This window comes from Oncorhynchus nerka, linkage group LG5, assembly GCF_034236695.1.
Source record: "Oncorhynchus nerka isolate Pitt River linkage group LG5, Oner_Uvic_2.0, whole genome shotgun sequence".
NCBI classification, from domain to species: domain Eukaryota; kingdom Metazoa; phylum Chordata; class Actinopteri; order Salmoniformes; family Salmonidae; genus Oncorhynchus; species Oncorhynchus nerka.
This window is the reverse complement of record NC_088400.1, coordinates 42,943,071-42,959,866: the sequence shown is the minus strand read 5'-3', so window position 1 is coordinate 42,959,866 and position 16,796 is coordinate 42,943,071. Positions and strand designations below refer to the sequence as shown.

Genomic DNA, 16,796 nt, shown 5'->3' with positions numbered 1-16,796 from the left:
GAAGACGAAGGTTATTATCCTGGTTTAGACCCACCCAACAGACGCTGCAACTGGTCATGAGTGTCACTCACTTATTCCCCCCCCCCCCCCCCCACCAAGACTGCTATGCCATGATACGCCTTATCACTCCACACATTTGGCCAAACGAAGGCGTTGGATCCACTGCTTGCTAGCACTTGATTACACACTCATAGGCTTTGTCTACTTGGTGTTACATTGATATTAATCCCTTTATTTAAATAAGTGCGCATGTATAAACATTGGTGTTGTTGTTGAAAGATGAATTGTTCTTGATAGAGTGGTTTGGTGTTTCAATGTGTTTTGAGTGCCCAGATAAACAACCATTTACATGTTGATAGTGGGAGCTAGTATTGATTTACTGCCACTGTGGAATGTTCCACAGCGAAGGCAAGTGCACTGTGTATGTCTTGGCTCCGGAATTGACGAGGAAACTTCCTTCTGTGTTTTGTTTTGAAAAAAACCCATTGTCAGTAGTTAAGCAAAGAACACATTTGGTTTCCACTCAAATGATGTCAGTGAAGTTTGAGAGAGTGTGAAAAAATACATTTGGGGTGATATATGTGTGCTTCAGCATATTATATGATATAACTCCCATTCCCCCAAAAAAATTATAGCACTTTATTTTAGTGATTTCTTTCAATCTGTGAATATAAGTAAATACAAAAATAATACAACATACTTTCTTAATAAATGCCAGCTGAATAAATACCAGTGGAAACAATATTGTAAAATACCAGGCCACCAGTTCAAGTATTCAAGTATAAACCAGCCTAATGTACATCAAAATCATTATTAATGGCTAAATTAAGGGTATATAATCCTGACGAAGCCACATTATGATGTTTTGCTGACTCTATGCTTTACCTTAAAAACCCTCCATGATATACAATTTTTGAGGGAAATATCCAAAACTTGAATGTGTTCCAGACAAGCAGTCACAGCATGGTATGAACAAAATCCATTCCAGACGCATACCCATTTTCACATGGACATGCCTAAATTTGGCCAACACGTCCAAATGGGGGGAAAAAAGTATGGCATCACTTAGAGCTGCTTAATGTAAAATGCTGTTGTTGACCTCTAGGTACAAACTGTTCAGCTATTCCATGGACAATTGAAACATTTACCACAGAGCTGTAAGCTATGGAATAGGTCACCCTACCTGAAGGAATGTACCCCTGGATTTTTTAGATAATACAATGAAAACAAATGTGTAATAATGTGTAGTATTGCTGATTCCATACTATGAGATATTTGTATCAATACATGTAGATAATGAAAGGGTTATACCCACTCTATATAGGCATTTCACCTAGACCAGGTATCCTCAAACTGGGGGTACGCGCAATGCCGTAAATATATATACACTACCCTTCAAATGTTTGGGGTCACCTAGAAATGTCCTTGTTTTTAAAAGAAAATAAAAAATGTTGTCCATTAAAATAACATCAAGTTGATCAGACATACAGTGTAGACATTTAATGTTGTAAATGACCGTTGTAGCAGGAAATGGCTGATTTCTTATGGAATATCTACATACGCGTACAGAAGCCCATTATCAGCAACCATCACTCCTGTGCTCCAATGGCACGTTGTGCTAGCTAATCCAAGTTTAGCATTTTAAAAGGCTTATTGATCATTAGAAAACCCTTTTGCAATTATGTTAGCACAGCTGAAACTATTGTTCTGATTAAAAAAGCCATAAAACAGACCTTCTTCAGACTAGTTGAGTATCTGGAGCGTCAGTATTTGTGGGTTCGATTACAGCCTCAAAATGGCCAGAAACAAATAACTTTCTTCTGAAACTCGTCAGTCTATTCTTGTTCTGAGAAATGAAGGCTATTCCATGTGAGAAATTGCCAAGAAACGGAATATCCTGTACAACGCTGTGAACTACTCCCTTCACAGAACAGTGCAAACTGGCCCTAACCAGAACAGAAAGAGGAGTGGGAGGCCCCAGTGCACAACTGAGCAAGAGGACAAGTACATTAGAGTGTCTAGTTTGAGAAACAGATGCCTCACAAGTCCTCAACTGGCAGCAAATGCTTGTCCTCTTGCTCAGTTGTGCACTGGGGCCTCCCACTCCTCTTTCTAGAGGAGAACTAAGATTACTTTTGAGTAGTAAGACATGTATAAAAGCAACAGATACCATTAATAAGAAGGGGATAGAGGCGTCTTATATGGTGAGCTACCGAGTGGTTAGGACAGGCAAGCCCCATACTATTGTGGAGGACTTAATTCTTCCCGCTGCCGCAGATATGGCTGGGAAATGCTAGGGAAAAAGGCCAAAAAACTATACAGACAATGCCTTCATCAAACAACACTGTTTCAACGCGCATCAGTGACACGGCAGGAGATGTTTTGAAACAATTACTGCTTCGCATACAAGCCAGTGAATTATATGGGTTACAGCTGGTTGAGTCAACAGACGTGGCAGCCTGGCACAGCTCCTGGTATATGTCCGTTAAGTTTATGGGGTGTCAGTTACGGAATACATCCTCTTCTGCAAACCACTGGAAACCAGGATAACAGGAGAGGATATTTTGAAAGTACTGGACAGCTTTGTGACATCAAATGGACTTTGGGGGTCAAGATGTGTTTATCTTTACTGATGGCGCAAAAGCCATGACAGGAAGACATAGTGGAGTGGTAATGCACGCGCAAGCAGTTGCTCCCTACGACACTCGGGTACACTGAAGCATCCACCGAGAGGCTCCTGCTGCCAAGGGAATGCCTGACAGCTTGAAAGACGTTTTGAACACTACAGTGAAAATGGTTAACTTTGTTAAAGCAAGGCCACTGAACTCTTGTGTATTTTCTGCACTATGCTATGAAATGGGCAACGCTTTTACAACATACAGAAGTGCGCTGGTTATCAGCGGGCAAAGTATTGACACATTTTTTTAAATTGAGAGACGAGCTTAAAGTTTTCTTTACTGACCATAATTGTCACTTGTCTGATGATGACGAGTTTCTCACACGACTGGCCAATCTGGGTGATGTTTTTTCTCACCTGAATGAACTGAATCTAGGATTACAGGGACTCTCTGCAACTATATTCAATGTGCGGGACAACATTTTGGCTATGACTAAGAAGTTGAAGCTCTTCTCTTTCTGCATTAACAAGGACAACACACAGGTCTTTCCATCATTGTATGATTGTTTTGTGTGCAAATGAACTCAAGCTTACGGACAATGTAAAAGGTGATATAGCAAAGCACCTGAGTGAGTTGGGTGCGCAATTACGTAGGTACTTTCCCGAAACGGATTAAACAAACAAATCCAGTTGTAATTGAAAGTTATCCCTTTCATGCCCTGCCTTCAGTCCACTTACCGATATCTGAACAAGAGAGCCTCATTGAAATTGCAACAAGCGGTTCTGTGAAAATTTAATTTAATCAGAAGCCACTGCCAGATGTCTGGATTGGGATGCGCTCTGAGTATCCTGCCTTGGCAAATCATGCTGTTAAGACACTGATGTCCTTTGCAACCATGTACCTGTTTGAGAGTGGATTCTCGGCCCTCACTAGCATGAAAACTAAATACAGGCACAGACTGTGTGTGGGAAATGATTTAAGAATTTCTCCAATACAACCCAACATTGCAGAGTTATGTGCATCATTTTAAGCACACCCTTCTCATTAACCTGTGGTGAGTTATTCATAGTTTTCGATGTACAAATAAGATTTCATATGTAAGATGGTTAAATAAAGAACAAAATTATTGATTATTATTATATTATTATGATGATTATATGTTATTAACATTTGAGAGTGCGCTGACCCTGGTACTAGAGGGGTATGCAGCTGGAGGTTGAATGTTTGAAGGAGTATGGGACTATAAAAAGTTTGGGAACCACTGACCTAGACCGAAGAATAGGGACAACACACCCTGCAACTGTATTTTTCCCATTTTGTCAGATTTATAAAAGACATTCCATTAATATAGATTGACTGTGTAATCCTGTAGAACTCTAACGATACAAACCCTCATCTCGAAAACCAGACCATAGGCAAAGTGGATGTCTAAAGAGACTATTGTATCCCTGTATGATGATAATTCCTAAACACCTCCCTCCATTGACTGCATGTTTATGGAAATTGCACAGAATTTGCCATCCATTTTTTGTTTTTCACAATATACGATAAAAGTCATTGGCTGTATAAATGAGAGTCTCACATAAACCAGAGGAACAACACAACATTGAGTCTTCGTGTGATCCTAGTGCCTACACGTCTAGTTCTCTAATACCTATCTGCATGCTATCTCCCCCTCTGACGTCGCCGGGCTCCGACTAGACTTGGACAGCAGTATCACCTTTGACCTTTGTGTCCCCTTTGAGGTGGACGAATAGGACACCTGGTTCCCCGTGGTCGAGTCTCTCCCGTTGTCGCCGCGGCAACACAGCACCGTCCTGACCTTTTCCCTGAAGTCGTCAGAGACGTAGTAGAAGATGAAGGGGTCGATGCAGCTGTTCAACGTGCTAACAGCTAGGCTAACCATGTAGGGCACGTACAGGTCCTCCCCGTCATCCACCAGGTAGGAGTCGGAGTAGTGCAGGAGAAGGAGGACGTTGCTGGGTAGCAGGCAGCCAACGAACACTACCAGCACTAGCACAGTGACGCGCACAGCGTGGGCGTAGCGCTGGCCTCCCGCCACTAGGGTGCGTATCACGGAGCCGTAGCAGTAGAGGACGACCAGCAGGGGGAGCAGGAAGCAGAGAAAGAAGAGTGTGAGAAAGTAGGGCAGGAAGTAGTTCTCATGCTCCTCCTCAGGCAACGCGTCGTGGCACGTGGTTATGCTCGGCTCGTCCAGCTTGTAGGACTGGCGGGAGACGAGGAGAGGCACCATGGCGGCCAGCGCCACCACCCATACGCCCAGGCTCATGTAAAGGGAGGTGCGAAAGCTGCGGAGGGTTTTGGCACCGAACGGGTGCACCAATGCCACATAGCGGTCGACGGCGATGAACGCCAGGCACAGCACAGAGCCATACATGTTGCCGTAGAAGAGCGCCGTGACCACGCGGCAGAAGGGCTCACCGAAGACCCAGTCGTTGCCCTGGAAGTGATAGACTATGCGGAAGGGGAGCACCATCAGTATCATGAGGTCGGTGGCGGTGAGGTTGATGAGGAGGATGGTGGATGGCATCTTCTTGGTACGGAACAGAAGGACCCACAGGGCCAGGAGGTTAGCCGGGAGGCCCACAGTGAAGGCTACCAGGTAGAGCATGGGCACGTAGAGCACGGTGGTGGGAGCCTGCACCTCCTGGATCTGTTTGTCTTTCAGGGTGGTGAAGTTGCAGTTGGACACCAGCTTGAAGGAGCGCAGCCCTGTCAAGGTAGAAACAGAAGAGATTTGATGATTCGTTAGAGGTTCTGCATGAAAATATTTTCAGTATAAATGCATTCATATACTGATATTTTACCTAGAAAAAGCTGTGCATCCTAATTAAGCATTCAGATAAGGCATACCCCTAACTTGAAATGTGTAGGTGACACAAACTTCTAATAACATCGATGTGTGATATACACAAAGGATGGAGATATGCCTGCATTTCTCAAGTTAGGATTCAGCCCAATGCGAAAAGCTTGCAGGACTTTCACATCCGTAGTCGAAAGGACATTTTGTGTGAAAACTTGAGTTACGCGGTGTGGATCTCAAGCTAGGATTCAGATCATTAAGAACAAAGTGATCTCATCAGCTTGAAAATAACCTATGGTCATGGGAGGGGTCTGGCAATACCATTAAAGTGGTCTGTGGTACTGTATGTCTGAAGGTGTGCGAAGTTGCTGGATATTGGCGGGAACTGGAACACGCTGTTGTACGCGTCGTTCCAGAGTATCCCAAACATGGATGATATGTCAATGGATGAAATGTCTGGTGAGTAAGCAGGCCATTGAAGATATAGGGCATGTTCAGTTTCCAGGAATTGTATACAGATCATTGCGACATTGTCTGCCATCTGTCCCGGAACAGTTGAAATCAGGGTTAATCTGTGAAGAGCACACTTCTCCAGTGTGCCAGTGGCCATCGAAGGTGAGCATTTTCCTACTGAAGCCGGTTATGACGCAGAACTGCAGTCAGGTCATGACCCTGGTGAGGATGACGAACACGCAGATCAGCTTCCCTGAGGCGGTTTCTGACAGTTTGTGTAGTTTGTTCTTCGGTAGTGCAAACCCACAGTTTCATCAGCTGTCCAGGTGGCTGGTCTCTAGCAACAGCCCTGGTGGACATTCCTGCAGTCAGCATGCCTATTCCATGCTCCCTCAAAACATGAGACATCTGTGGCACTGTGTTGTGTGACAAAACTGCACATTTTAGAGTGTCCTTTTATTGTCCCCAGCACAAGACGCACCTGTGTAATGACCATGCGGTTTAATCAGCTTCTTGATATGTTACACCAGTCAGGTGGATAGATTATTGTGGCAAATTAGAAATTCTCACTAACAGGGATGTAAAGAAATTTGTGCACAAGCTTTTATGGAAAATGTCTGGGATCTTTTATTTCAGCTCATGAAACACTTTACATGTTGCCTTTATATTTTTGTTCAGTATATTTATCACATTTGAAATGCAGATAGACTGAAGCTCGTTTAGCTCCTACACACTTAGAAAAAAGGGTTCCACAAGGGTTCTTCGGCTGTCCCCATAGTATAAATGTTTTGGGCTCCAGGTAGAACCCTTTTGGGTTCAAGGTAGAACCCTTTACACAGAGGGTTCTACGTGGAACCCAAAAGAGTACTATCTGGAAACAAAAATCACTGGATTATTCTATGGGGACAGACAAAGAACCCTTGTTGGTTCTAGATAGTACCTTTTTTCTAAGAGGGTTACCTCTCTTGTTCAGTACCTTGCCTGTGCGTGTAGTGGCTTAGCGTTGTGAACACTTTTTCAATCACCAATTATATTTACATTCCAGTTTAGCCTGATGTTGTTTTAGCAATTACAGTTAAGTGGGAGGCTATAGTAACAGTTCCCAGAGAGCTCAGGCTCATTTCAGCAAATGGTTTAATTTACAGGAAATAGCTGGCCGGTATATGGCAATAATGTACATAAACTACCCTATAGAGAACACATTCCTACTCAGTAGATAAGAGGCAGTAGATTAGCTTGCATGCCGGTATATCTTCAAAATCACTGGAAACATGAGCTTCCTCAACTGAAATGACCACATCCAAGCTACTTACTGTTGTACATGAACACCTACCAAAATAAAAAAATAAAAATTCACACAATGAAACCCAAACGAAGGGTTTCATTAAGCAAACCATTAGTTTGTGGTTTGCTTAATGAAAGTGACCTGAAGGAGTTTGGATCGAAAGAAGAAGAAAAAAAGATGCACCAACTTACGGACGCCCATGCCAGTGCACTCCTCCGTGGTGGGAGAGGAGGAACAGCCATGGAGGAGAGCAGAAAGAGAGAGCAGCAATAGCAGAGTCCCGGCTGGAGCAAAGAGACTCATGGTGCTGCAGAGGATCCGTGCTCTCTCACAGCGAAAGCTATAATTTATGGTCAGGCGCTACTTCCACAAGCAGAGAGAGCTGCCTCTCCCTTCCTTCCTTTCACTGCTCTGTGTAACGCAGCCCCTGTGTCCCAAGTCCTGTGATGATAATACAGTGAAGTCTAAAATTGTTATCTCCTTTGCCACAATATCACCCTTCAAATCACTGTGTTCCTGACAAAGTTTGTCAAGAGTCTCAGCTGTGTCTCAGATGAGTTCAGCAGCTTGACTTCAACAGACTACACCGGTCTCTTCTACACTGTACTCCTATCCTCTATTCTAATATGGTCCAGCTGTGTGTCTAGTTCTGCCTCTGGGGGAGGTGCATGTTTGGTGGTGGGGGCATGACATTGTTCTTCTCATGCTGTGATTCATATGAGGAGAGAGCGGTGAGTTGATCTTCTCCACGCTTTGAGGAACAGGAAATATGGTAATTTCACCTCTGGGGCCATAGTAAGGCATGCATTATTCCAGACAGACATCCACTCACACCCAATGACCCAAAGAGCATACAACAACAAACACACACATACAACCACACACACACTTCATAAGTAAGTGTCATTGTGCTCAAGAGTTCCATGTTCGGACATTCATTGAAAATATCCTGTCCTAAACAACAGCCGTATGTTCCCAATCCCTCTCCCTTGCAGCAATCTTTGTTGTCCATACTGGACTCAATCGTGCATCCTCTGATGCCATTTAAAACACAACCCACAAAAAACTGCAGGTCTTGACGCCAGAGGGTATTACATTCCTGCCGTTCTTAGGAGGACAAGCCGTTGTCAAATAAGCATCAACAATCCTCCACTGGGCAGAGAGGCTGTGCTTTCCATCCAAATACTCTCTAGTTGTATAAATATCCAACCATTCGTTTTATATGAGACCTCTATTTTTCACGTAGCTCGGTTTATTTGCTCCTCCTGTCTTGGCAGTCTGTCCTTCCGCACACATCTACCAAGCAACCCTACTCAGACACACACAAATAAACATGACAAACACACAGTCTATCAAGCTGGATAAGCACATGTCCTGTGTCCCCAGTATGGTGACTGTGAGGAGAGAGGTAGAGGCCTGCATGAGGAGCAGTCACTTCTGTCAGAGAAGAACAGGGGCATATCAAGGCAATGGCCTTGAAAGGACTAATAGCAAAGTCAAATAGGGTCTGCAACACATCAGCATTACAGTCCTTGTCCCTTCTAGCACAGGGCAAGTGGATTGAGAGGGACTTCAACTAGCTAGCTAATGTTAGCTAATGTTATGCTGATGTGTTTTCATGTGAATTACTGACATCTCACAGGAAACGATAGGATCTTAGCTGACGGAAATTAGGGATCACGGATGTAGGGGAAGTGTGTTTGCGTTCCACCCTGGTGTTTATATATTCAGCCTCAATAGGCTATTACTGATAATGTGTTTCTGTAATTTTCTTATTGCATCTGGCAAAGTGTTACCAAACGCATTTACTCAAAGAACTTTGCAAAACTACGGTGAAATCTCTTTTTTTTTTTTTATGTGACCACATTTTCAAAAAACTCCAATTAAGATTCAAAGATGTCTGCAGAAACAATGGGGTGTTAGCTATGATATAACACCTTGAGTTTGAAAACATTATTGGTTATTGAACTACAGTAAGTGAAGTGGATTAACGCCCATAAAATAATAATGGTAAAATAATGACATCATGGGTCCCTGATCTGTACTATACAGAAATGCATCATTATTAATGTCATTCTCTTCACAGTGATGTATCCTGAATAGGTACACAAAGGTAAAAAATGTAGTATCTCCATTTGCATGTCTGGGTATTATTATACACACTGGCTATTATTCTAATAGTTACAAATTCTAACAAAATTGTAACTACTTTTCAATGTCCGACATCTGGTGTTGGTTGGGGGCTCATATTAAAATAATAATTTGGTGGGTGCTTATATTGGTCCTATGTGTAATAATACATGTGTGAATTTCAAATGTGTTTTTATGCATATGCCAACTCTCCCTGAGAATCTGGTCATGGTAAGGGGTCTGCCATTATTGACAGCGATCGTGGAGGAATAAGGGTTAAATGCCATGCTCATGGACAGATTTTTCACATGATTAACTCTGGGATTGAAAAAATTTGCCATGGGTCCTCAGATCCTCAAAAGATTCGACAGCTGCACCATCGAGAGCATCCTGACTGGTTGCATCACTGCCTGGTATGGCAACTGCTCGGGCTCCAACCGCAAGGCACGACAGAGGGTAGTGAGAACAGCCCAGTACTGGGGCCAAGCTTCCTGCCATCCAGGACCTCTATACCAGGCAGAGTCAGAGGAAGGCCCTAAAAATTGTCAAAGACTCCAGCCACCCCAGTCATAGACTGTTCTCTCTGCTACAACATGGCAAGCGGTACTGGAGCGCCAAGTATCTAGGTCCAACAGGCTTCTAAACAGCTTCTATCCCCAAGCAATAAGACTCCTGAACATCTAGTCAAATGGCTACCCAGACTATTTGCATTGCCCCCCCCCCTCCTCTCCCCTCTCCACACCACTGCCACTCTCTATGCATAGTCACTTTAATAACTCTACCTACATGTACATACTACCTCAACTAGCCGATGCCCCCGTAAATTGACTCGGTACCGGTACCTCATGTATATATTGTTATTTTTTACTGCTGCACTTTATATTTACTTGTTACTTTTATTTCTTATTCTTATCCATGTTTTTGGAAACTGCACTAATGGTTAGGGGCTCGCAAGCAAGCATTTCACTATCTACACCTGTTGAATTCGGCACATGTGACTAGTACAATTTGATCTGATTTGATTTGATTTGGTTTGATCTGAACTAGCAGTTACTGGCCCAAAACGCTAACTGCTAGGTTACCTACCACTCATGGGTGGGTATCCATAAGAACCGGGAGAGGTGACATTAACTGAAGAAAGAAAGAAGAGAAGTGAGCGAGAAGGAGGGGTTGTCCAGACTGTTTTCACACTCTTGCTTTGACTACCACGTAACAGAAAGAGAAAGAAAAAAGTTACAAGCTGAACAAAACAGTATGCCAGTGGAAGGGAGGACAGTAGCACGTGACTGAACTGTGGTTTGTGACTAGTTTGAATTCTCATTGTCGCCAATTCAGTTGCAGTCATTCTGTTACGGATTTTTTGGTCAAATTGTTACCGATTTGGTAACAGAATGAAGAGTTTTAATCACTTAATAAATAAATATTAAATAAATGTTTTCGGCTGGCGCTGAGGCGCAAGTGTCAAACGCATGTTAGTTTGACATTTTGTCATGTAAAAACTGCCACATTGGCATTTTCCAGCCCTAATGCCAGAATTGGCAATTTACCTGTTCTAACCTCAGCTCGTTTGCACTGAGATGGGAGGGGTGGCAATAATTTAGGTTTGTCCTTTAAAAACTAGCACAAAGGTTACAATTTCATGCATTGCTAATGGAAAGTTTTAAGACCCACACAAAGCAGGTCATAAGCAGTGATGTAGTGGTCAAAAAAATAGGTGGGTAAACTCTGATAGCCAGTTGTGCAGAAAAAAGCAATGCTTCCTATACTTTCAATGCAGTTTTCTGCAAAAGGTGTCTTTTTTTGGTCCAGTCTGTATGGCCTTGCAAAAGCCTCACAAGTAGACCATTTAGAAACCTTTTATGGATAGGCTACTTATGCATGGCCAGGATTTAAAAAAAGAAACCAGACACATTACTGTGGAACCAGCTTTTTTTTATTTTTATTTCACCTTTATTTAACCAGGTAGGCTAGTTGAGAACAAGTTCTCATTTGCAACTGCGACCTGGCCAAGATAAAGCATAGCAGTGTGAACAGACAACACAGAGTTACACATGGAGTGAACAATTAACAAGTCAATAACACAGTAGAAAAAAATGGGCAGTCTATATACAATGTGTGCAAAAGGCATGAGGAGGTAGGCGAATAATACAATTTTGCAGATTAACACTGGGGTGATAAATGATCAGATGGTCATGTACAGGTAGAGATATTGGTGTGCAAAAGAGCAGAAAAGTAAATAAATAAATAAAATAAAAACAGTATAAAAACAGTATGGGAATGAGGTAGGTGAAAATGGGTGGGCTATTTACCAATAGACTATGTACAGCTGCAGCGATCGGTTAGCTGCTCGGATAGCTGATGTTTGAAGTTGGTGAGGGAGATAAAAGTCTCCAACTTCAGCGATTTTTGCAGTTCGTTCCAGTCACAGGCAGCAGAGTACTGGAACGAAAGGCGGCCAAATGAGGTGTTGGCTTTAGGGATGATCAGTGAGATACACCTGCTGGAGCGTGTACTACGGATGGGTGTTGCCATCGTGACCAGTGAACTGGTCCTTTACCTAGCATGGACTTGTAGATGACCTGGAGCCAGTGGGTCTGGCGACGAATATGTAGCGAGGGCCAGCCGACTAGAGCATACAAGTCGCAGTGGTGGGTGGTATAAGGTGCTTTGGTGACAAAACGGATGGCACTATGATAGACTGCATCCAGTTTGCTGAGTAGAGTGTTGGAAGCCATTTTGTAGATGACATCGCCGAAATCGAGGATCGGTAGGATAGTCAGTTTTACTAGGGTAAGCTTGGCGGCGTGAGTGAAGGAGGCTTTGTTGCGGAATAGAAAGCCGACTCTTGATTTGATTTTCGATTGGAGATGTTTGATGTGAGTCTGGAAGGAGAGTTTGCAGTCTAGCCAGACACCTAGGTACTTATAGATGTCCACATATTCAAGGTCGGAACCATCCAGGGTGGTGATGCTAGTCGGGCATGCGGGTCAAAGTAGGGTAAGGGTTTTTTAATTAATCAAACAAGAAAACAAGAAATTGCTAGAGGAAAATAACTTAAATGTTTCAAAATAGGAGTGTCACCAGATTATCTCATCTCTCCTACCATGATGAGCATATAGCCTACATAGAGTTTTTTTATGTACATCCAAAATAATAACAGGAACTGGTTAAAATATCGTAATAGCCTACGTAGATAAACAGGGGATGTCCACTCACTGTTTTGCTGCTGACAAACTTTTAAATAAAGCTTTGTTGATTAACATCTATTTTAAAGCGGTATCGTGAGCCAAACCCGATAGTCTTGTCTACTTGGTGAAACGCATTGGGCATGATTTAAAAAAAACTGTCTTCATTGAGAGGAGGGGAGGTTATTAATCAAATTAAACAAAAAGGACGTGAACAAAAAACAACATACCTAGTCAAATGTATTGTAATGAAGACGAAGGTTATTATCCTGATTTAGACCCACCTAACTTACAACTTCGACTGGTCAAGAGTGTCACTCACTTATTCCCCCCTGTGTTGTTCGCTCTATAACCTGTTCATTAATGTGCCCTGTGACCATTATATATAGACCTCAATGCATAGACAATACGAAGACAGTGGCAGAGTAAATTCAAACACACATTTGTTTTATCACCAAACCGGATAGCAACCTCTGTCCGGTGAAGTCCAGAATGCATGTGCGTATAACAGGCAGTTACATGACCTACAGCATTGTCAAGCAAGTTGTTTCCGACATTTTCGGACCACTAAAGAGCCACAGAGAGTTACCGCAAGTCGCAAAGAAAACAGGAGCTGCCTCCACTATTCCCGCACCATTTCACCAACAACATCAAATCACCTCTGCTTCGTCTAATACAGTGACAATTAAAAGAGACCAAAAACAATTTAGTCCTTGTAGAGAAAAGCCAATGCCATCTTCCTCTCTTTCATTTTGACGAAACGGTCTGTCATTCTATCATACATGATGTTTGGATCAGAATCGCCATTATAATCAATGGCCAGTACGGAGAATTAAGTAAAACCACAAGTCCAAATCCCTATCTCCATCCATGGCTAATTTTGGAAAGGGACAATTTTAGCTAGCTAGCTAGCCACCGGAGGACAACAACAACACAATGAGATGCAACAATTCAAGTTTTTCTGTCATTGATGGATGATCTCAATGGTATTTAATAGGAGTTACCACCAACTGTACATTTCGACCAGAAGTGGACTGCCACTTGACAACTCTTCACTCCAAAAGATCAAACCCAATGATCAAACCCAAACTCAACTTATCAAACCCAATGAGTTGATAATAATGTGTATTATTGCTGGGCTGGAATAGAAATCTGCTCACCCAGTAGATCAGGGAGTGGAGCAAGGTTGGCCACCTGTTGAACGCGGAACGAGGGAGAGATCGGTTTGTTGCTTTGGAATGTTTGTTGTTTTGAAAGTGTATTGAAAAGTTTCTTAGTAGCTAGCTAACTTTTTAGTTTGGATCCCGCAACGCAGTTGGCATCAGTTGTTGGGACTGCTACTCTCTGTCCAGATATCCTTCCGACCAAGGCCAAGTCTGAGGAGCTATTTGGCGTAGCAGCTAGCTACTAGCTAGCTGTCTATCAAGCTAGCAGGGTTTTTTGAGGGCTTGAACGTATTCCGCGACCCAGTTAGCCATTGTGGCTGGGACCGCGGATTGTCCCGGGTTTGTGGCTGTCTAGATCCCTGCTGTTTGTTGTTGTTTTCAATCTTCCCTGTGACCTGTCCTGTCTAGAACTGCGAGGAGTAACAGCGTAACCTACATTGCTAGCTACCATGACAAAGACCAAAGATGGCGGAGTACCATTGAGGACAGTGGTGTCTCTCTATCACAGGTAAAGGGTCTTTCAAACGAATAAAAATAGTTCAACAAGCAGTTGTTACAACAACAAGAAAATAGCTTGAAGTGACTCTATAGCCACTCCTATCTGTCTTATATTTAATCTGAGACGAGAGGAAAGTCTTTCTCCTCGGGCCTGGAGGGAAGCCAAAGCTGCTACCCCAAGAGTGGTAAAGCGGCCTTTACTGGTTCTAACAGCAGACCCATCAGCTTGCTGCCAGCTCTTAGCAAACCCCCAGAAATGTGTTTGACCAAATAATTCTCTTTAAACAAATTAACAACATACTTTCAGCATGCTTATAGAGAAGGGCACTCAACATGTACTGCACTGCCACAAATGACTGATGATTGGTTGAAATAAATTGATAATCAGAAGGTTGTGGGAGCTGTACTGTTAGATTTCAGTGCAGCCTTTGATATTATTGACCATAGCCTGTTGTTTAAAAAAACATGTGTTATGGCTTTTCAACCACTGCCATATTTTGGATTCAGAGCTATCTATCTAATAGAACTCAAAGGGTTTTCTTTCATAGAAGCTTATCTAATGTCAAACATGAAAATTGTGGTGTACCTCAGGGCAGCTCTCTAGGCCCTCTACTCTTATATTTTTACCAATGGCCTGCCACTGGCATTGAACACGGCATATGTGTCAATGTATGCTGCTGATTTAACCATATACACATCCACAACCACAGCAAATGAAGTCACTGAAACCCTTAACGACGAGTTGCTGTCTGTTTTGGAATGGGTGGCCAGTAATAAATTGGTCCTGAACATCTCTAAAACTAAGAGCATTGTATTTGCTACAAAAGTTCATGACCTCAGCTGAATCTGGTAATGAATGGTGTGGCTGTTGAACAAGCTGAAGAGACTAAATTTAAGAACACTTAAGAACTTAAAACACTTACATTTAAGAACACCTACTCATTCAAGGGTTTTTCTTTATTTTTTAACTATTTTCTACATTGTAGAATAATAGTGAAGACATCAAAACTATGAAATGACACCTAAAGAATCATGTAGTAACCAAAAAAGTGTTAAAACAAATCAAATCAATTCAAATAGCTACCCTTGATGTCAGCTTTGCACACTCTTGGCATTCTCTCAACCAGATTCATGAGGTAGTCACCTGGAATGCATTTCAATTAACAGGTGTACCTTCTTAAAAGTGAATTTGTGGAATTTCTTTCCTTCTTAATGCACAACACAATCATATGTGTTGTGACAGTGTAGGGGGGTATACAGAAGATAGCCCTATTTGGTAAAAGACCAAGTCCGTATTATGACAAGAACAGCTCAAACAAGCAAATAGAAACAACAGTCCATCTTAACTTTAAGACATGAAGGTCGGTCAATACGGAGCATTTCAAGAACTTTGATAGTTTCTTCCAGTGCGGTTACAAAAACCATCATGCGCTATGATGAAACTGGCTCTCATGAGGACCGCCACAGGAAAGAAAGACCCAGAGTTACCGCTGCTGCAGAGGATAAGTTCATTAGAGTTAACAGTCTCAGAAATTGCAGCCCAAATAAATGCTTCACAGGGTTCAAGTAACAGACACATCACATCAACTTTTCAGAGGAGACTGAGTGAATCAAGCTTTCATGGTCGAATTACTGCAAAGAAACCACCACTAAAGGACACCAATTATAAGAAAAAACTTGCTTGGGCCAAGAAGCATGAACAATGGACATTAGACTGGTGGAAATGTGTGGTGTGGAGGTACTTTGCTGGTGACACTGTCAGTGATTTATTTAGAATTCAAGACACACTTAATCATCATGGCGACCACAGAATTCTGCAACAATATGTCATCCCATCTGGTTTGGGCTTAGTGGGACTAGCATTTGTTTTTCAACAGGACAATGATACAACACAACTCCAGGCTGTGTAAGGAGAGTGATGGAGGGCTGCATCAGATGACCTGGCTTCCACAATCCCCCGACCTCAACCAAATTGAGATGGTTTGGGATGAGTTGGACCGCAGAGCGAAGTAAAAGCAGCTAACAAGTGCTCAGCATATGTGGAAACTCCTTCAAGACTGTTGGAAAAGCATTTGAGGTGAAGCTGGTATAGAGAATGCCAAGAGTCTGCAAAGATGTCATCAAGGCAAAGGGTGGCTATTTGAAGAATCTCAAACATTAAATATATTTAGATTTTTTGGTTACTACATGATTCCATATGTGTTATTTCATAGTTTTGATATCTTCACTATTATTCTACATTGTAGAAAATAGTAAAAAGAAAGAAATACCCTTGAATGAGTAGGTGTTCTAAAACCTTTAACCGGTAGTGTAGATTCAATGGTTGTAAAGATTTGACGAGGTCTGTCCATAATAAAGAGATTCTAATAAAGAGAAGCAAGTACTTTTGTCTTATCTTGATTATTGGCCAGTCGTGTGGTTGAATGCTGCAAGGAAAAACCTAGTTAAGATGCAGCTGGGCCAGAACAGAGCGGCACGTCTTGCTCTTCATTGTAATCAGAGGGCTGATATAAATACTATGCATGCCAGTCTCTCTTGATGAGTAACTGACTGCACCCCTTCTTCTCTTTATAAGAAATGTGTTGCAAATCCCAAATTGTTTGCATAATTAACCTACACACAGGTCTGACACACAGA

The 16,796-nt window shown here is 42.4% G+C and overlaps 1 protein-coding gene across 1 annotated transcript; it reads right to left on the bottom strand.

Moving 5' to 3' along the window:
• Positions 1-3,919: 3,919 nt before the first annotated feature.
• On the bottom strand, positions 3,920-7,792 carry LOC115129935 (proteinase-activated receptor 4-like). Its single transcript, XM_029660733.2, has 2 exons — positions 7,372-7,792; positions 3,920-5,351 (listed from the first exon to the last, which is right to left on the bottom strand). Exons 1-2 carry the CDS (start codon positions 7,481-7,483, stop codon positions 4,273-4,275), a joined length of 1,191 nt encoding a protein of 396 aa, XP_029516593.1. The 5' UTR covers positions 7,484-7,792; the 3' UTR covers positions 3,920-4,272.
• Between the last annotated feature and the right edge of the window lie 9,004 nt (positions 7,793-16,796).